This window comes from Syngnathus acus, chromosome 16 (assembly GCF_901709675.1).
Source record: "Syngnathus acus chromosome 16, fSynAcu1.2, whole genome shotgun sequence".
Classification (NCBI taxonomy): domain Eukaryota; kingdom Metazoa; phylum Chordata; class Actinopteri; order Syngnathiformes; family Syngnathidae; genus Syngnathus; species Syngnathus acus.
This window is the reverse complement of record NC_051101.1, coordinates 4,776,163-4,797,867: the sequence shown is the minus strand read 5'-3', so window position 1 is coordinate 4,797,867 and position 21,705 is coordinate 4,776,163. Positions and strand designations below refer to the sequence as shown.

At 40.6% G+C, this 21,705-nt stretch overlaps 1 protein-coding gene and 1 long non-coding RNA gene across 7 annotated transcripts in view; one reads left to right on the top strand and one right to left on the bottom strand.

Moving 5' to 3' along the window:
* Positions 1 to 2,630: 2,630 nt before the first annotated feature.
* sall3a (spalt-like transcription factor 3a) lies at positions 2,631 to 15,254 on the bottom strand. The gene is made up of 4 exons (XM_037273808.1): positions 14,748 to 15,254; positions 4,912 to 8,043; positions 4,489 to 4,829; positions 2,631 to 4,243 (listed from the first exon to the last, which is right to left on the bottom strand). The coding sequence occupies exons 1-4, from the start codon at positions 14,827 to 14,829 to the stop codon at positions 3,812 to 3,814; spliced, it is 3,987 nt and encodes a 1,328-aa protein (XP_037129703.1). The 5' UTR covers positions 14,830 to 15,254; the 3' UTR covers positions 2,631 to 3,811.
* Positions 15,255 to 15,355: 101 nt separating this feature from the next.
* The window catches only part of LOC119135852, a 44,909-nt gene continuing 38,559 nt past the window's right edge, over positions 15,356 to 21,705 (top strand). For 3 of the 6 annotated variants that reach the window (XR_005100623.1, XR_005100619.1, XR_005100624.1), the window contains exons 1-2: positions 15,356 to 15,440; positions 17,617 to 17,748. This is a non-coding gene — a long non-coding RNA (uncharacterized LOC119135852). Of the gene's footprint in view, positions 15,441 to 17,238; positions 17,575 to 17,616; positions 17,749 to 21,705 lie in introns of those variants that run through there. The other 3 variants (XR_005100621.1, XR_005100622.1, XR_005100620.1) reach the window with 3 other exon arrangements.

Genomic DNA, 21,705 nt, shown 5'->3' with positions numbered 1-21,705 from the left:
CCCAGAGCCTTGAGAATGGGATTGGATTACTGTCGGGTAGATTTACTCCTGTGGCTCTTTGCCACTACATCATCATAGGGCCCCCTGCCTCTGGATCAATGGGGATATTTACTGCACCTGTTTCAGAGAGACTTTCTCAGTCGGCAGGGCATTAAACAAACAGCCTGGACAGCCGAAAGCCCTGTCTCAGCCCGGGCTTGTCTGTTCACACTCTGCCATGCCCAAATGCAACACAGATTCACTTAAGAACAATTCTCTCCCTCGTTCAAAAACATGCACCACAGAAGACACTGCATCATGATTTGCCATGTTTTCTAAACATATAATCAACAGTGGGATAATAATGTATATTCACAATACTGTGCAAAGGATTTGGGCCTGTTAGGCCACCGTAAGATTGTTGTTTTGGTGAGGACATAAAGCTCATAAAAGCTAAACAATTGCATACCTCCACCAAGGATGAGCTGTGAATAGATGTGAAAAGAATTCATTCAGTAGATGTTTTGCATTTGGGTTCGTTTGTTCATCTACTTGTTAGTTAGCAAAATAACATCTTGTTAATAGAGGATGGGGAAGAGACGGGAGGTGCCAAATGATTCTGATGGTCGGACAATTCCAATTATTAACTCACATTGTAAAAAAAAAAAGGCACTCTTATCCAGATCATTGCGAAAGTGTAATGAGACATATTGAGTTGTTAATTGAAATGTATTTTTTTCTTTCCAATCCTCTACAACGTTTTGTGTATTAATTTGTGTAAACCTGTTGTTTCCTATGAGTTCCTGTTTTACACGTCATATTAGGAACTGTTAAAAACGTTGTAGCGTCACCTCAAAGTGAACTCAAGATCTCCCGACATTTTGCATCGAAAAACGAATATGTCGAGTATCCGCACGGTCGACTTCCACAGGGAAAAATAAATAAATACATACGTATATATATATATATATATATATATATATATATATATATATATAATTTTTTTTATGATTTCCCATTCAGATGAATGGCATCAGAGAAAATATAATGCAAGCTTTTGTCAGAGAAAGTGAGTAGGCCTAAGTGATATTGTTATGAAGGGTTCTTTATTCGAGACCATGTGTAATTGGAGACCACATAACTGAAATCACTTTTGGCCTCAACAGCACTCCTTCATGAAGTATCACTGTGCATTTCCAGTCCATTAAATTATATGATAAATTTGAGAAGAATTGCCATTGAGATTGTGAGACAAAAGTCTGTACATAAACCCATACTGGCTGTCTCCATTCACTAAATGCAAGCACATGAGTTGAAGAATGGGTGGAATGTATCTGGTTTCCTCTCAAATATGAGCTCGATAATGCCTTAATGGAGAAAAACAAAAAAAAATTCTTCATTACTTGACAATTCCACTGACCGAGCTCGTACCATTAGCTGACAGGGCAGTGTCAAACAATGGGCCTCTAAAAGGCAACGCATATTACCATGTCTGCTTGGGGAGCTCACAAGCATCGACTAGTCAGGAGGATTATCCATGGTTACAGTAGTGGTATGACCACTGAAGAGCTGTATTGAAATATTACTTGAAATAGTTATAATGAAATAAAAACAAGTTCATTGTCACGAGCCAAAATGTTTATATAAGGGCAAACTTATCGATAGAGCAAATGGATTGATCAGCGAGAGCATGCAGCCTTGATATTTGTTTTTCAAATTGGGTCAAAATTGTAAACACACGCACAAAGCAAAGTTTGATCATTTGTGGTGTGGTTAGGAATTAGCAGAAGATGGGGAAGGTAAAATACTGAACATTACCTCAACTTCATTTCTGTAGTGTCGTAAGAAATCAGGCTGTTCTCTTCTAATTATCCGCCATGAGCCATTAATGTATTCACAATATTTATGATCATTTATTTTGGTATACCAAAAGGTAATTAAAATTTGTGATTTAAAGTAGAGGGTTGTTTAAAGTGTTTTATTTCACAAAACAGAGCTCCGCATTAAACTGTAATCAATGAGAATCAAACATATCCATTTTTTTTATCTCATGGAATTCAGCATCAAGGCAGTCAGATTGTATTCTGAGAAAATATTTCAGGTGATCACAGCAAATATTGACCTTCATCTTGCAGTAAATACAGCTCCATGCTTTCTATAACGGACTAATTAATCAGTTAAATGCATTTTACTAAGTTTGCTGTATTACAAAAGAACAAAGTCTTTATGTGCTTACACATGTGCACCATGTGTCAAATGTAATGCGCTGAGAGCTGAGACGAAGCCATCATCCTCCAACCACGCACACACAAACACACATACTCGCATGCACAAACACACAAACACGCACATGCACTTGCACAATGACTCGAGTAATTTGTGTGCATTCTGACATGACAGTATCAGCTCAGGAACAATCTCTGAGGCAATGTGTGCACTTGACGGTTGTATGTCTCATTTTGTCCTTACCTTGATGTAGCACCTCCAAATGGGTACTGATCTTGGGAGACAAGCGGTATAGAAAATGGATGGATGGACAATAAATGTGTTAAACTTACATTTTGAAGGACAATGATTATGCCTTTTATTTTGACTCTCCAATTCAAACAGGCACTATGATTCAGACGAGGAACATAAGTCAAAAGACACCATTGTCGTCATTATTTTATTTACGAAGATTTTGATTGACTTATGGGTTTGCACTCCAAATTGTAGCACTGATGCAATAACCAACTGCAAATTGAAAGAGTGGTAAGCTGAAAACAATGAAAACAGCACGTATAGATAGCTCAGTCAAAAGGTTAACAGTATCACAGACAAAACGTCTTATTTTTAAAAAGTGCATTCACAAACATGACAAATACTCTCAACTCATGATGTCTATCTTTATGTGATACAAAATATGCATACCTGTTTTAGATTTGTTTGTATGTCTATACATAGATATTTTTTTCAAAAGGATCACTTTTCTTTTCTTTCTTTTTTACAAAGGTTAAAAGCAGAGCTGTGGTCATAGCAGCTTTGGACTTCTCCAGCCTCATGTAACATCACCATGGATTGAGATACAGAGTCTTGACAGATATCCAAATAAAAACCTCAGCATATTCTCTGTTGTTAAACTCGAATGACTTTCTGTTTTTCTTGAACGAGATATTTATCAGTGAGGCTTGTAGATTAGAAAATAAAAACAAGGGAATCAATAAAATGTGTGGGCCATTTAATATATTTTTGTATACCCGCTTTTTTTTCCTCAATATCATAAATACTAAAGTCACTGGACAATATTATAAGACAATGCTTGGAGACTAACTGTAAAGATTAAAATAGTTAAAACATTTTTTTTAACTTTCTAGTTAATGAGAAACAAAATATCAGGCGAGCACAGAAACACTATACAGTCTATTCATGGCCCTTTTTTAAATCTAAAAGAGCTCTCATAAAGAAGGTCGACTGAATGCCTATGAACAAACATTCTTTCATTCTTTTTTGTTTGTGCCTTATCCAAGATGGTTGCCCATTGTAAGGCAAAGTCTCGGTTGTCAAAGGAATTCATAAAAGCAGTCAAACATACAGATAAAAACTGTATCATGCAAATTTTGCAAGACAACATTCTGTATTCCCAAACAAGAGACAAAGCATCTTTCATTATATCAAGTGAACAGGGAATGGGTGGAAAGAAAAAAAAACCTCTAATCAACACTAAATACAATATTTCCAAAAGCAAAAAATACTTCATCTGTACATAATAGAGTAACACAAGTTTGTGACTGGATCAGCAGTTTCTTAAAACTTTTAAATTTTTTAGTCTTAGTTTCAAGAAAGTTTTTATTCTTTAATTGATCCCAATTTCTTTGTTGTCCTCCATATACCTGGAGAAGGGGCGGCTCGCCCCGACCTCGAGTGTAGCTTTCTCAATTCCGGTCATAGGAGAGCTGCTACCTGTGTGCAGACGGTCCATTGCACTCGGCATGGCTCGCAGTGAAGTTAGTCCTGCACCCCCGAGGCTGACGGGGAGTTGGGTGATACCTCCATTTTGGATCACAGAAATCTCATTGTTCTTCATGGCCAAGCCATTGGTGATAGCAGCTGCATACTGGTTCCAAAAACCGGGGTCAACGTTCATGGCCCGAGCTGCCAGGTCCTTTTGGAACATTTCGCTGAACTTCATTGCATCCCCACCTAGAAGGGCCATAGGATTTTCTACAGATAGTCGCCGCCCTCTGCGTGCTGGTGCATTGTTCCACATGTGCGTTCCCATATGGACCTAAAATAAGCAAACACACACCAAAGTACAAATTATTATGATGGTCATTAAGCACCAGAAACGTTTTAGACACAAAGTCATGGAAAACTCTTGGCAAGGAGTAATACAGTAGATACTGAATACTTTACTAGTTGTTTACTAGTAGTTGAGGATTAAGTGGAAAATATGGGATGCACAACATTTTGCTTATGTTTGATCTTTCTGAGATGGCATACATCCATACACCCCAACGAGAACTTACATACCTTTAGATTGCCTTTAGTGGTGAACGCCCGTCCACAGATGGAGCAGGCAAAAGGTTTTTCTCCAGTGTGTGTGCGCTCATGAATTTGCAGAGCACTGGCAGAAGAGAAATTTTTCCCACAAGAGTGGCAGTTGTGCTGTTTTGGTGTACGCCGTGGGGGTGGGGGAGCCAACATGGGGTTGGTGCTGGAGCTCAGGGTGGTCTGGGGAGCTGCACCAGTGGGAACCTGGATGCTTACAGGCATGTGGGAATTGTCGCTCAACGATATTGACTTGCTGTGCCCATTCATTTCCATTTTAATCATATTTGATGCAGTGCTGGCCAAGTTAGGAGTGGTTAGACCTAATAGAAAAAAGTCGAAATATCAGAAATTTGAATCAGGAATTCAGATATAGCTAAAAGTATTCATTTTGCTCATACACACCTCGATCTCTATTTAGAAACAGCATACTGAAGTGGCTCTCCTCCTTGATAAAGTGTCTGCTCGGTTGAATGGCAGTCAGGTCCAGAGCCCCGTTGCCTTCTGTTGCAGGAAGTGGAGATGGGGTTTCAGATTTTTCAGACTTCACAGTTGCCAAGGCTGCATTGTTCTCCTGGCTCTCCTCTACTGCCATGGAACTGTTGTGATTGTTGAGCGTAGCTGGGGACTTAGATCGCTGGTTCTCAAAGTGGCTATGAGCTGGGGACAAATGTTGCAAAGAACCAGAGGACTCTGAAAAAGCAGGGCTCCCCAAGCTTTGAGATTCTGCATCCCCAGCTGCAGACAGAGAATCAGCGGGGAAACATTCATTCTCGCTTCCATAGCTGCAGAAACTTTGACTGGGCTTTTGAATAAATGAACTAGTCATTTTTGCAGTGGAGTCAATCATCTTCATCTGGTTCTCCATGGCAGCAATGCTCGACATTATGGAAGTAGGTGGAGAGCTTCCAGGTGAATAAGGCTTTAATGGGTCCATTTCACCTTCCTTTACATCAACTTCATCATCTATAGCCTGCTCCATTTCATCCAGAAGATCATCATCATAATTGCTCATTGCATCCATGCTCTTCTCATCAAATGATAGGTCTGTGTCCATTTCCGGAAGGTTGTCAGTGACTGGAGTGTTTGGGATCTGGCCACCCATGTGCATGCGGATATGCTGTTGCAGAACGACAGCGTTGGTGAACTTTTTCTGACATATTGGGCATGAGTGCTGGACTCGCAGAGGGGGTTTTGACCGATGAACGCCGAAATGTGTTTTTAGATTACCCTTGGTGGTGAATGCCCGTCCACATATTTTGCATTTAAAAGGTCGCTCACCAGTGTGGATGCGGTAGTGCATCTTGAGAGCACTCTGACAGCTCAAAACACGGTGGCAAATGACACACTGGTTGGGGTCAGTCATTTTCTTGTCAATGTTTTCAACAAGTTGTTGCAACTTGGATGTCTCGGACGTTTGCATAGAGTCCAGGAGGCCTCCAAAGGGAAATTTAGCCTTAAATTGATCAGACAGCATGGGGAGAACAGGGTGGGACACTGGGTTTGAAGAGGAGTTTGGGGTGTTGATAGGTTCAGTAACCTGGGAACTAGTTGACATTGTTGTGGAGGTGATGGCAGTGGAGAGAACCACATGTGATACTGATGTTGTGGTAGTAGTGTTTTCCCCTGGTCGACTAGGGCAGGTTGGGGGCAGGAGGATTCCCTCAGGCTTAAGGACTGGAGGTACATCACTACCTGGTGTGGGTTTTGGGGAAATCGAAGCAGTGGTAATTCCAGAGTCAACAACAATATTAGGAGACAAAGATGCATGTTCACTAGATGGGGGTGATGTTCTTTGAGGTGACCTGTTTAGGGGAGTGAGGCTTGCAGAATCACCAAAACCCCCGATCATACTTGGTAAGGTGGGAGGCAGTTGGAGTCCAACTGAGGTGGGAACAGTTGAGAGTACAGGTTTACTGTCAAGCCATGTGGTAACAGGTTTTTCTGGGGGTAATGACATACCATATGGAATGCCTGAGCTTGTAGGAACATTGTCTAGGTACTCAGGAACTGGGTAGGGGTTCATTTGAATATGAGGGTATTTTTCTTTGTGCCTCTGGAAATGGACTTTGAGATTTCCCTTGGTAGAGAATCTGTTACCACATATGTTGCATTTGTAGGGCCTCTCTCCAGTGTGGGAACGCAGGTGGATTTGTAGTGCACTGTCACTGCCAAATACTTTGGCACAGAATCTACACTTGTGCTTGAAAAAAGGGTCTTCAGAACTTGGCTTTGTGTCAAAAACAGACACATTTGGAGGCTTCCCTTTGCGATGTTTCATCAGAGCAGACAGGGGGTCGAGTGCATTGGCTGTTGCTGCTATGCTCGCTAAAGGGTTTGGGAATATAACGCTGCTTGATGAGCTGTGAGGTATCAGCGGTAGATTGGAAGCTGAGTTCAGAAGGCTGTTGTGACTGAGTGATGGCGGCGTGTTGGAGTTTCTGGGATGAGTGGAACTGCTACTGATTCCACTGCTTCCTGACCCATTATTGCTCATGCTCATGTTGGTGACTGATGATGAGCAGGAGGGAAGTAGAGCTGACAGTCCAGAGGCACTGGGTGGGGGAAACATTGAACTACCGGAGGATGTATTGGGCACTGAAGAATTAGACGGCTGACTTCTACTTGATGTTTGGGAGTGAGGCCCTTCTATTGCAGAGATCAGAGTTGAAGAACCTTGGCTGTTGAGAGAGGCTGGCAACCTAACAGGCAGCTGGTGGACAGGTGGAGTGATAAAGTTGTGGAGCTGAAGTTGACTTGCAACTGAGGGGGCACACGCAGAAATCGGCCCAGGATTTCCAGTCACTGTGTTGTGGTGGTTAAGTGCAGGCTGTGATGCAGATTGTCTGTTCATCAGAGCCACTTGACTTCGTATTTGCTCTATCAACTGCAGCTGGTGGATTTGCTGCTGCTGAAGGGCCATCAGCTGGTCCAATATCATAGGGATAGCCATGGTGGAAACTCCGCTACCTGCTGCTGCCCTAATGCTCTGAGAAAACTGTGCAACTGCTACCCGGGTGCCATGCAGAGTTTCTAGGGTAACATTAGTGCTTGGCATGGTATAGTTCGTAACACTTGGGGGGCTAACGTCATCGAGCTGAGGTAGGGAGCCATCGGCTTCGGGTGAGGCCACATCTCCGTCTTCAAGATCCATGTTTTTTTCCGACGAGAGTTCCACCTCCATTTCCTCATCCTCTTTTTCTAGGATCCTGACCCCATTTGACGTGGTTATCTCTGGGACATCATCGCCCTCACTAGCTGGTGAGCGGTTGTCGTCCCTGGCATCATCGCTGTCAGCTTGCTCACTAGGGCAACTGGGCACAGGGGAGGGTTCTGGGTACTCCTGGGAGGGAATAGGTGTTTCCTCATTGTCATTTACAATTAACACTAGTGGGTTCTTGGTGCAGCTCGTTAAATGTTCACAGAAATCTGCCCACTTGAAGAACTCAGCACAACACTTTTCACACACATGAGTCTCTTCACTGCCACTGCGGCTTTCATTCCCGCTGTCAGCGTCATCCAGCACATCACCTCGAGCTGAAGGGAAGAGGTCAGGGGTGTTAGAGGGTATACAAAAGGAGGGGGAAAGGGAACAAAAAAGGAGAATTCATGAATACCGAATCAATAAAGAAACCACGTATATTTTGCAGTGCAGTGCTGGAAAGATTTAAGCTTAGATTTTCTCTCTCTCTCTCTTTTAACATAAAAAAATCAATACATACATGTATATATTTTTTACTCCCCACAAATTGTCCCAGTTCACCAATTGTCAAGGCCTAGGTTTGTGCATTCACACCCAGTCTCTAGGGCCAGCTAATAATTTTCTTTGTGCAATCCATCAAATTATGAGGGCCTATCAATTGTGGATACTGCCGCTTAATGAAATTCCATAGAGCCCATCGATTTCCAATATTTCATACAATTCACAGCTGCCTCGTCTGTTGGGTACAAATCAGGACTTTGATGGCCCTATTAGAATTCCCCTCTGATATGAGGCTGGTGAATTTCCAGCTGAATTTCAAATGCCTACTGCCTGTTCACTGTGTATTGCGGAGCAACGTATTTGGCCAAAGTACTTAAAAACAGAAAGGACTTCATCCTGAAAATAATCAAACATTGTGGACCCCAAAATAATAGCCAAAATGAAAGCCACATATTTGCTTATATGTAAGACAATTAAGTAATAGTTTTGTCCCTCTCTCTCGCCCTCTCCCATGCTCTTGAAACCAGACTCAACAAATTACATGCTAGTGTGAAGGCAGCAAAGTCACTGATTAGTTACACATGTTTAATCACAGTTACAGCAAGACACTTCCTCCTCCTCCTCATGCGACCAGCCGAGTCCAACAAGCTAATTCGTGCTTCGAACACTGACCCATTTAACACCTGATCAAAACCATTGGCCTCAGTATTATACCGTTGCCATTATTATTGTCTGTATTTGAATGTAAAGCTAATGTTTGTGTTGGTGAAATGTATAAAATCTATTATTGTGCTCAAAGGCAACTGTTGCTTTTTGCTCCGTTTTTTTTTTCCTGTGTTGTACAGAATTACCGCCACATTCGGCAAGCACCCTCACTCTCCACTTCTAAAACGTGCCTTAAAACACAGTTTCATTTCTTGGCTTTCAGCACAGCATAAGACTTTGCCTTTTTTATACGTTAATGTCTTATTTCATATTGTTTTTGTTAACTTTATTGTGAAATTACTGTTTTAAAATATTGCTTTGTTCAATTGTTGAATGTTTTTTGTTCAATATGTATGTAAGCTCACCACTTTGTTTTAGTGGGCTTGTTTTTAAAGTGCACTAAAAACAAAATGTATATTCTCTAATAAATATAGAAAGAAAAACCTTTAGTCAGAAACAATGGAATTACTATGGTGCTGTTTGCACACTTTAGCCTACACAAGAAGTTATTGTGGTGGAGTGAGATATGTTAAAGCAGACAATAAGTCTTTGATTAATCACACCCACACTTCCTGCAATTTGTGCTCTGAGAGTGTACTTACTTCCGAATTAAACACAGTTGTAAAATGTTTGGCGTCCATTCATATTTTCACCTGAATGAATTAGTATTTATCTATATTTGTAGTAGTGACTATCTGTGAATATACAAAATCAAAAATAAACTTGATCAAATGTGCTTAAAATTTCAAAGGTTGCTTCCCACAATTTTTTCATGGAAGCTATAGTTTCCAAATGTTAGAAAACAAAAAAATATATTTATTTTTTCATGGTTTGACTCGCCATTAAAGAACAAGATATATAAACAAAATTATTCAAAGCAAAAATCAACAAGTAAAAAGGGACCAGTAAATAGAAAAGACAGCGACACATGGTAGCAGGTTGAAAATCCCCTTAGCCCCTCAGCGGACAAAGAATCCATTTCCATAATTGAGGGCTGAAAGGTCAACACAAATGAGTAGGCATTGTGTTTAGATGATTAGTTATTAGAATGGTATTACTGTCAATCTCTTTTACTCTTTCATACAATTACAAGTGGAAATCTTTTTGTCTACAACCACTCTCACACACAAGCACACACACACACAATCCTTGTACTTATATCACACACTTCACATTTATGCAAATTTCCAAGCTTTTAACAGCACTGTAGAAAATAAAAAAATGTAGAATAAACACAAAAAAAAAAAAACACTAGGCTTGCAATGTTTCACGAAACATAAATGTGTCCTTTACTATATTAGGAGTATCCATGTGCGTGTTTAATTGTGGTTTAGAACATTGCAAATCACACAAGACACCAGATTTGTGCGTCAACTGGAAATGTTAAAGCTCTCTGAAAAAGAAGTTTAAAATTACCACTTTGGCTCGAAGTGTGAAGGCGACATTTTGTGGCGGCGCGTATAAGACTGCTTGTGCACATAACTTATTGATTTTCTTATAGCATGAAAAAGCCATGGCTGGTAAAACAAAAAAGGCTAGAATACGTTTTTCATTTGAGCTTTAAGAGTCTTGATTTGCTCCCATGCAAATATTAAGCAGAGCACAGTCAATAGGGTAATTGTGGACATTGAATATGTGTGTCTGCTATCATGCCCAAAAATCTTTGGCATGCTAAGTGAAACCACTAATCTGACATATCAGATGAAGTATTCATGCTTTCCACTGATTCTGTGAAAACCACAGTGCTGTGCACTGAATGGAGCATTGGCATATTGAACAATTACAAATGCTGCCATTCTTAACCATTCATAGAGCATTGACAAATACACACTGGTATTATTTGCTGCTTCTTAAAGTAAAACTCTCTGTATTCTAAATGTATCTTATCAAACTATTTGCAAATCAACATATTTATGAAGGTCTTTAGATTTAATTTACTAAAATCCACAAGGAAAGAATTTTAACAGTGCCTCTACCATTTATCATTTGCAATGCTAAGATGCCTGAGGATAGATTAGTGGCATTAAAGGCGGGTGTCAGTGTTTGGTGTTATAGATTGGGGGCAAGCTAAACTAAGTTTCAAACTGAGAGCTGGATGAGGAGAGATTTTTCATTCAAATAAAAAATGCGCATCTGACATTTCTTTCCTAAAAATTAACTACATAAATAATTATGTACTAAGATTTAACCCCATGTTATAAATCTATAATCATATTTGACATATACTTAGGATTTATTTTAAATAAATGAATCGTTCCAAATTCCATATTACTTTTTTTGCCCTTACACACTTTTAATAAGGCCACGTCTTGGCTCTATCAATACACACACAAAGCATCTTGTCGAAAGAGTCCATGCATCCTCAGACCTGCAGAGGCTCAAGTGTGTGCCATTCGCTTGGTCGGGCTCTGCTGCAGAGTGGTACAGTCATATCTGCACTCACAGAGAGGCCTTTGTCATAAAGCCTGAGATGCAGCGCAGCCGAGACATGAACGATTTGTTTATGGAAGCAATTTCAATACAGCATCCAACAGCGCTCTTCTGTCCCTCAGAAAAAGGTTTGCGATATGGAAAAAGCAATAATCATTGAGGATCCTCCTCTGCAAGCCTAAAAACATCTAAAATGATTTTGATGAGGCTTTTTGTGATAATATCACTTCCAAATGCTTACAAGCGCTAGTACCACTGTCATCAACAAGTAAATGAAAGGATGAAAGAAACAAGCAAGAAAAAATGTGCCTGTGCTAGATTTGAAGTATGAATACTCCACGTGTTCTCAGTACAGAAAGGTAATTAAAACAGAACTGTATTGAAGTGAGTCATATTTAAGTGCCTTCTTGAAGACATTATGGTAGTCTGTGTGGGTGGTCCACCAGCCTGCACCCATCGGTGAGAGGGGATTAAAACAAAAGCCAAACAAAGCCTCACTGCAGGGGTGGGGTGAGGGAGTTGCATGTTAACACTGTCAGCGGGGGGCTTCTCACTGCATTATACTGATTGCATCCGAGCAATTCTTAAATATTCCACACAATACAAGGAATTTTTCAGGTTTTTAAAAAATTAATAATTTGAGACATTTGTTTCTCAGGGAATGTGGAAAGTATGCGTTGGGATGTGTTACAATACACAAATGCATGTGTACTAGCGAGTGCGATATAATTTTCAATGTGGCGCATTAACATTCACTTTGTACTTGTATGTTGTGGCCGTATTTAACTTTATGGTGGAGATCACTTTCAGAAGTTTTAGAACAGGAAGGGTCATCGTGTGTTTGTAAGCAACGTGCGTGCCCTCGGCCCTCACATCACATGCACGTGCACATTTTCAAATCCGCTGTCTGCACAGGAAGTGTCGACAAGATGAAAAGCCTGTCACTGTTCACACTTTCTCGGACGCCAGAAGGCTGTGCAGCCAAGGTCAACGGCATCCATGTTCTAATTGTTTAAGGATCTTGACACCGAGCTGCTGGACTTGCTCGGCTGAGCTGGACAAAGGTTAAGTCAGCAAGCTTTTTAAAAGCACTCCTAAGCACCCAAAGCAACCCGCCCCCCAATCTTAACACACGCACACAAACCCCAAAACCCCTGGGGTGGGGCAAATGTCCAGAAGGCCCGAGAGGCAGATGCTATGACACACATGGGCTAGAAGACACTTGCCAAAGTCATACATACATGAAGGTGACATCAACTTGACAATCAGTCAAACAGATCAAACAAAGTTAGGGTAGTCTCTACTTGCAGGTTTTGCCTCTGTAGCCAAAAATACAAAACACCCAATCAGATCTATGACTTACTTCTTCAACTTATAAGAAATAGATTTTATGATCAAAATACTTGATTTCCAGAGGTCAGGATCAATGATACTGCATGAACAAGCCGCTGAGTTTTATCATGCTGCAACACAGTGGCGTGTCACCTGTAAGGTAGCTTCAGATATTGTTCCGAGCTTTGTGTGTCACCGATTTGCAGTGGGGGAAAAAAATGTTTGCCGATCGTTTCTCTGAAATTTCTGTTCTCCATGAAAACAAGAGGGCCAGTTTACGCCTGAAATAAGGAGAGTGAAGAACATTCCACTGCTACTAACACTCTTAAAAACAATGGCAGACACGATCGGTGTGTACGTGTGTGTGCCTGCGCGTGTGTAATTGTGAGTGTGTGTGTGTTTTGTGTGTGTGTGTGTGTGTGTGTGTGTGTGTGTGTGTGTGTGTGTGTGTGTGTGTGTGTGTGTGTGTGTGTGTGTGTGTGTGTGCGCGCGCGTGTCCTTTTACAACCAAAGATACACTTCAATGTCTCACCAGGATGTTAAGGTGAGGAACAATCAAGTTTAAGACATAATTTTTCAAGTCAAAGTTGTCTTCACTGTAAGTGAGATGGGATTGCTGGATTGAAAATATTCAAGGACTATATCAAACAATGCAACTTTACATATTTGTCTATGACTTCCAAGGGCCATCATTGCATATTCAAAGAGGAGTAATGTGTCTACTAATAATATATTCTTAAATCATAAGTAAAAAATCACATTCAAGGAACCACAGCCACCAAACGCACACGCGCGCACACACACATACACACGCACAAACACACACATGCACACACAAACACTCGCGCAAAAGAGAGCTTCATAATGACTATACAACAGATTTGTACCCCAAAAAGCCTGCAGATTCACAGGGTAAAGGGGTGAAACTTTTTAAAATGATGATCATTTACAAATACATACTGTAGTTATAATTATGCAAACTTCATTATTTACTGGGAATTACAATTTAAATCTTCTAAGTTTACTTATTTTTTAGCTTCCTTAGATGCATGAATATTCTGGTAGTTATTTAACAAGGAAAAAATATATAGTTATAAATTAGATGGTCTGTATTTATTGTCATGTAACAATATATACATTGAACCTTACATATTTTAACACCGTTCAATGTAAATATGGATAATCTTTTTTCACAATTAATAATTTAAAGTGTGGAATTTCTACCATTTAAAGATTTTTAAAATACAGTTCTTTTAAAACATGATTGTCAATTTTCCCCACATGGCAAGCTGTGTCAACCAATAATGCCGACATAGTGAGAGAGAAGGCAACAAATCAAGTGTGCTAAATTTGTGTGAGGGGGGGTGGGGGGTAAACAAAAAACATTTACATGACAAAACAAGGCTTCGACCTGCACCGGAATTAGCGTTTTTTGTATGGCCCTTGTGAAGACAGAGAGGCGCAGAGGGACAACTATGTCTCTCATGCAGCACAATAACATTTTTTTAAAGAGTCATTGTTAAACGTTGGTTTCATTAGAGTTTTGGGGGAAAAAGGTTGAAGTGTGAAAGAGTGTCACAAATATGTTGTCATCTATTAGTTGTGAGCATGTTTCTTTTAATGTGTATTTTGTATATCATCAATTTAACATTGAAAAAAAATATCCATTCAAAATTGTTCATTCAAATGATATTAATGACTACAATCATCCGGTGAAACCAAAGAAAATTGTTAAAATGCTATTGCATTTTGACGGGCCTTTAAAAAGGCCTGTCAAAATGCAATCTGTGTGCAAACTGTGTTATTTAATAAAAACATCAAAACAACAGTAAAATAATGTCTTGTATTATTATTTAAAATGGAAAAAAAATGAAATTCCGACGCGACGGTTGTCACGTCACCTTGGAGAATGGGTTTCAACTTACAAAGAGCCTCCTAATAATTTGCTGGACTTTTCCTATATGGTTTCAATCAACACATTACGGACAAAAAATCTCTTCAACAAGATAAGTATATAAAAAAAACACACACGCACACACTTTTGGACTCGGGAGGTATAGTTTGGACTCACCATGCTGAGACATGATCCCGCTCATTGGCGCATCTTCTTCCGATTTGAGGTGCTGCGGCTTGGCTTGCTTGCGCCGGGACATGCTGGTGCTGATTCTGGTTGAGGTGCTGGCACTGGTGTCCGCTGGTTCGGCCGTTGCTTCTGCTTTGGGGCTCCGGGGCTGTACGTGTGCGCGCGGCTCAGACACATCAGCGCAGTGCGCACCGGTCCGACTCGCCAAAGTTCTTCTCCAAAAAGAGTGTTCAGGCAGAGTGCAGGGGCAAACTATAGAATTAGCCGCTGTCGCGGCTGTGCGTGGGATTGCGCATGTCGGTATAATAATTATGATAGTGAATAATGCTTGGAGATGAGTGGCACCGTGTGAAGGTGGGGAGGATTGGCTGGAGTCCAACGGACGCGCATTGGATATGCTAATGAGAGAGCGACTGAGCAATTAGCCGCCTCACAATCGGACTTTATCCGTCTCTTTTCTCTTTACCTCCCCCTCAACAAAACAACACACAAATCTCTTGTTATGCCGAGCACTTTGGGATGGATGGGGGGTGGGGGGGGGCGGGGGGGTACTTCTGCATGGACTGTTCTTCCTCGCCCTCTTCCCTCGAAGCGCACTGACTTGCAAGTGCTCCTTCAAGCCGTTTTCTTCATCTTCATTACTTTGACATCTTTGGTTCACACTTTTTTGGCTACGTTCAGGTACTTTTTCCTCTTACAAGTGGTTGTTTTCCTACGCAGCTGAAACTTCGATCATTTCAAGCGATTTAATATAGGGACGCATGCTTATAGGCGTGTAAAGTTATTGACAAGAGCGACAAGTTGTTACCAGAGTTGTCCAAAGCCAAAGTTTACGATTTTCAAAAAATGTCCCACGATGCTCCCTTGACAGTGACCAAACCGCTTTCGCCCCAGCAAAAAAAAAAAAAAAAAGAGTAAGTTGGATGTGAATAGTTTCGAAGACAGCGCGCACGCTCCTCCTTCTCCTCTCCAAGTGTTCTGCTCTCCTTTTTCGCTTCTTAAAAAATAAAAGTCGTCTCTTGATTTGCCGGGCCTCTCCTTTTTTTTTTTCTCGTCGATGACTTCCGCGTCAAGGCCCGTTCACAAGTTCTCTTGGAGCGGCCCACCGGTCTTGCGGAGGGTCGCGCGGGCGGGCTCCGTGTGAGTGGGGACTAGCGGCGAGTGTGAGTGTTTAACCCCCACCAAGGCAGCAGGCTCAGCCCATTGCTTCACGCCGCCGCTAGGATGTACCACCACGTTGCTGTTGAATGGACCGTCCTCACCCTCCCGTGTCAACACCCACATTTTATTTGAACTCCCATCCCACATTCTACCAGTCAGCCTTTCAAGCTGTCATACGAATTTGAGATTCTTTAATTTAATTATGTTAATTTTTTTCCCATGATGAGATGATGTGATCATTTGTGTCATCACATGTTCATACAACTACAATTGCGCAACAACACACGCTTTTACGCTGAGATTTGTGCAATTGCCATATTAATTGAATCATATAATTTCACATTTATTATGCATGGTTTTCGATTTATTGCAAAAGGATACTGATTAATCACAGAAAGTGTGAATTTGAAATATGAAGTGCAAATGACAGCACACATGATATAGCGTTGGAGCCAAAATGCGTGTCATTAATAAGAAATCAATGTAATGTTTTAGTTTATTCACCGCGGGGTAAAAGGCCCCAAAGTAATTTAATATGCAAAATCATCAGACGTGGTATACTGCATTCAACTCGTACAACGTGAACGTTTTCATTGCGAGGGGTGAGGGGCTCAACTGCACGCACACACGCACAGACGCACACACCTTGTTTGTTTGACTGCATGCCCCTGTCCCCACCTTATACGAGACAAATCTGCTGGCAACAAGGTCGTCCGGAGCAAACTTTTCTTTCACCACTCATTCGATCATCCCTGTAGAAGTTATGTCCAAAAGCCCGTTATTATCTGGTATTAATAGATGCAGCCCCGGGAAGACAAAATCAGCTATTGATAATTGCAAAGAGTCCACGGCGGCCACTGTATCGATCGGCTTGTCCTCCTCTCCCCTGCTACCGAGAGATAAGGAGACACACTCTTTAGAGCAATATAATTTCTTTTGACCTATCTGCTTGCTACAGACTTATGATGAATAGCCGGAGTGGCTGAAGTCCTTTATCACCAAAGTTACCCCCTTGATATATTATTGATTCTTTATAACTAGCTCGGCACACAAAAATCAAACTGTCCACTTGGCCATCATCATCATCAATATCATCACAAAGGCGGGAGGAATGAAGATCCTTTTCTCTCTTTTCCCTTCCTTGCGCCTTTTACAATCTTCTCCGTGGGCCTAATCGTGAGTCTACTGATGATGAAAGGAGAGGGGAAACGTGTACGTTGCCATTCAAGACGAGGTGCCATTTAATCTCAGGGTGGGCCACACGCACGCGCACCAGCACTGAAGGAGCGGGAGAGGAGGGTGCTTGGGAAGATGCGCTGTCGGGGAATGGGATGGGCATGATTTTGAAAAGAAAATTTCAGTACAATTTCCCAAGTAATACAGTGTGTATTACTCTTATTTTACTTTGCATAATTACACATATGAAAAAAAAAGGTGGAAACCGGTTCATTCGATATATGCATTCCATATATTCCAAACCTTGAAGCAGACTGCAGCATATCGGAGCCCCATCACCGAGAATGCACTCTGGTGCGGTGGGGGTTGGAAAGTAGGATGGAATCGAAAGGGAGAGAGAGAGAAAGCAGAGGAAAACGTGTAATCACCCAAACAAACATTTTACCCATTTTCATCCCCTTTGGAAGCATAGAGTCAGGTAAAACGATCTGCTTTGCTTGTGCTCTCTGTTCACCTCAAGATGCACCGACTCATTTCTATCGAGTGAGCAGCCTCTTCTCTCTTTGCCGCAGCAGTTTGCGGCAACTTCTCTTGCTTCTGCTGAGGATATAGACCGAGGTGGGAGGCCAGGACAGTGACGAAGACACCAAGGGTAAATAATAGTTTATTTATTTATTTATTTATTTATTAAAATGTATTTATACCATTGTCAGAAATTGCCGAGGCAGTGAACAGCAAGCATATGAGACGTATTTGCGCAACTAGTGCCATGACACGTGCGCACACGCGCACGCACGTACACACGCTCAAACACCCACACCCACACACCTCTGTTGCAGCATATGGCAGCTCCAGACAGTGCTGAGTCAACCTGGACCAATAAGAGAGCAGAGTCTGCTTTGTCATCAATACAACAAAGCTCCTGATAGTTTCACTGGATATTCTTTAAAAGCTGTGTTTGGAAAAATACCTAAATACTTCTTCATGTTACCAGTCATTTGTAGAGCATTAATAACTTTGGAAATATTTGACTTGAACTGATGAGACAACTTGCATTCTGTAATCATAAGTGTAGGTCTGATTGTTGTACATTAATCCAGTAAAGGAGAGTTTGCAATTAAAATGTTTTTGTCATATTTGTTTAAACTATTATGATTTGCCAGCAGAACAAGAGAAATGATTGTGAAAAGAATCAGGTATTGCTTATGGGCTCCAGCTTGTGCCTCTTATTTGTATACAAGAAACCACCCCACCAGGGAAAAAACAACCAAGAGGCCTGATTTATGAAGTGTCATTTATTATGCACTCGTGGTCACACCCGTGTGGCCTCAGACTGACCTTGCTACCCCAGAAAAGTACCTTATTTGGCCTAAAGTGCTGGTGTGGGATGAACATGGTATTTTCTCAGCAAATCCATGCATAAAAATCAGGGCAGTTGCAGGTGCAGTACACCCTACCCCATCATGCTTGACATTGCGGAAACAGAAGTAGACTCACTGTGATCATGGCACAGCATTGACAGGTAAACTGCAAGATCTCGCCTTGAAGATGATGTAGTCACCCATTCATGTGACATGGGGAGTTTGAGACCGGCTTAGACTCCCGATCGTGCGTTCAAGTGTGAGCCCCCCCACCCCTCAATAGTGTGATGCTATTTAAATATTTTTAAGCGGTTCATGATTATAATTTGTTCATTGGATTGATTTCTACAATAATTTAGAGGAACAGCTGTATATATATATATATATACACACACACACACACACACACACACACACACACACACGGTCAGAGTGAGCAGTGCCCGATCAGATAATGGATACCTCGTTTAATGTTTTCTATGTTTCATATTTCATAAAAAGTAGTGACTTAATAGCAGCTTTTATTAAATAAGTATAAATTGCTAAATAACCCTGGTTCATAGTCGTTTAATTCTTGTTTTGTCATAATATCTTTAGTGTGCATCTGGCACAAGACTGTCAGCCACTCAAACAGCTGATCGGGTTTTTGTCATTGGGCAACTCCATGAATTCTGCCTCGCAAATTCAAATTCCGTATCCCCCTATTAGTGTTCCTGTGTGGCTAAATTGTGTCATGGTGAGATTTTAACATTTAAAGTAATTCAAGGAAGTATCTGTGAAATGCATTTAAAATAAAATGAATTAAAAATTAAATGCAAATTAAAATTACAGTAAATGGCTGTGCGACCAGTCCAAGATGTACCTTGCCAAAAGTACAAAGAGAAGTACAGAAAATGGGAAGTTGGAAGATAACATTAATACATTTCAGATGTATGGCCATGCTGTGGTAAGAGAAATTGGAAGTAAAACAACCATATTAGGCAGGAAGAAAGTTTTCTGCTTCTCTAATGTTAGGCCATCTCTAGCCTTCCTTAGTGGTTGATGTCATACCAAAACCAAAACAAAACCAAACATAGAATCCTTCAAAATTACTGTATTACAAAAATATCATGCAGTTCTTGTCTTTATAAAGATTGATGTGGGCTGATTGGTTTATGATATATAAATAGGAATTGAAAACACTGACACCAGTGCTTACATATTGCTTATAGTGAACATGATGAATTAGTACTACATTAGCAGTTGTATCAATTGCCTGTGAGAATGCCCTGAAGGTTGTGGTGTTTAAAGATGCAAAAGATGTGTCAAAGATCAGGAGGTGTAATATCATCTGCTCGTGTCTCTTCTGTGAACAGTGGGTTTCGGACACATTTATTATTTCAGTGGAAATAAAATGTGACGGATCGCTCCCACCTTGAGATGAGCAGAATTTGATCTGACTGGTCCAATCTGAACTAATTGAAATGAATTGAATCAACCTATTTCTTCTCCTACTGTAATTAAATTAGAAGCTGGAGCGTAATTGGACATCGAGTTGGCACTTGAGAGGTGATGACAAAATCCTCATTGTTGCCACCAAAGGCCCAAGTGTCAAATTTAGTGTGAAATGCAGTGCACCAAATGCTGCATGACACACTGACAAGCCTGCTACTTAGCAATAAGGTGATCATCCGGCCCGTCTCAAATTCTGTAATGATCTCTAAATAAGCTGTCAGCACTAGGAACTGAGTTCAAATCATTCATGGAGTGCAGACTCAGCGCCACATTCAACTTTTGTGTACTTGCACATTTTGAAAAAAAAACAACCTAATACTAATAAATCTCCTTGAGCAGTTTAAGGTAAAAAAAAGGCAAAACTGGATTTTGACAAAAAGATTGAGAAGAAACATATACAGTAATGACTAAGTGGCTGTCCCTGTATGTTTTTTCACATTGTAACACGACCGAAATGAACACATTTTGTAATACTAATGAGAAGTTATAACAATTTAAAGTTCAAATTAAATATTTTATATTAGATATATCTGCAACATGACCCGCCTGAGAAATCTACATTTACTTTTGTTTACTACTCCAAGGGACCAGTCAGCTTCAGCATTTCCAAGAGCAATGAGAAGAAAAAGACTAAAGCCACACTGATGACACTTAATCTCATTGGAATACCTTGTCAGGTTTGACCTTGGAAAGATATTAGCCACTAGACAACTGATTGCATGTGTGTCCATAGTTGAGAGTGTAAGGGGAGGGTGCCTACCTGTTTTACCTGCAATTATGTGAGTGGATGAAAATATGTGCTTTGCAAAAACACAGACAGAAATTTAGATTCCCACTGTAACTAAACATGCATACGTGTCTAAATTCTTCCATGTGTGTTGTGCATGCTCCTGAAAGAAATTACAACAGTGGACTGCAGGCCTTCTGATATGTGTACCACACTGCCTGTTCAATAGAAGCCTTTGCATTTTTAAACAGCATCAGTTACTTTATACTGTCATTGTTTTTGGCATTGTTGCCTTTCTTAATCCCGGTAAGTGCATAGCTCAGTGACAGTGTTGAACTCTTTCTGTTTCTGTAAATGCGAGGATGCTGAGCACACATTATATAATATGTATGCTGAATCTCAGAAAGCTAAGATTCTTATAACAATTTAATCAGTTGCTACTGTTGAATAGACTAATTGTTTATATGTACTGTTACTGTGTGGTATGGGTAAGAAGGGTAGCGGTTGTTTAAGATGCATATTGATGTGGGTTTGTGTGATGTTTGGGGCCACATTGATACTAAAAAGATTTTTTTTTCAGTAATGCTTTTGAGTCCGATTCCATTTTACCATCTTGATCATAAGATACCTGTACAATCTGATTAGAGTTAATATAAAAGCTGTATCGCATTATCGTTGGAACAAATCCTTTTGACATGCGCAGACTAATCAAATGTACCGGAAATACAGTGATAGTAGGAAGTAAAAGAAGCCGTAGTGACTTCCGTGTCAACAAAACATCGCTCCATCTACTTTAAACTTTAGCGTTATTTTGTGTATTTTCCTTTTTGCACTGTTACGTCACGTTAACACTTCCTAACGGAGCTGCAATGTTTCAGACCAGACCAGTTCAGTATTTTGCCCGTCATTTCTTTTGCTTGCTCTTCTTTTCCTAGTTTGTGGGAATAAATGATACGAGCATACTGATTTCACAGACATATGGTTTGTTCCAACATTTTGGAATAAGCGTTTACATGTGTGCTGATTG

Bases quoted from the DNA above. Each gene is read 5' to 3' on its own strand.
- sall3a (XM_037273808.1), bottom strand. From the start codon at position 14,829: ATGTCCCGGCGCAAGCAAGCCAAGCCGCAGCACCTCAAATCGGAAGAA. The intron at 8,044-14,747 runs GTGAGTCCAAAC...TCTTCCCTTCAG, and splicing joins CGGGATCATGTCTCAGCATG to CTCGAGGTGATGTGCTGGAT. The intron at 4,244-4,488 runs GTATGTAAGTTC...TGCTTATTTTAG, and splicing joins CCACTAAAGGCAATCTAAAG to GTCCATATGGGAACGCACAT.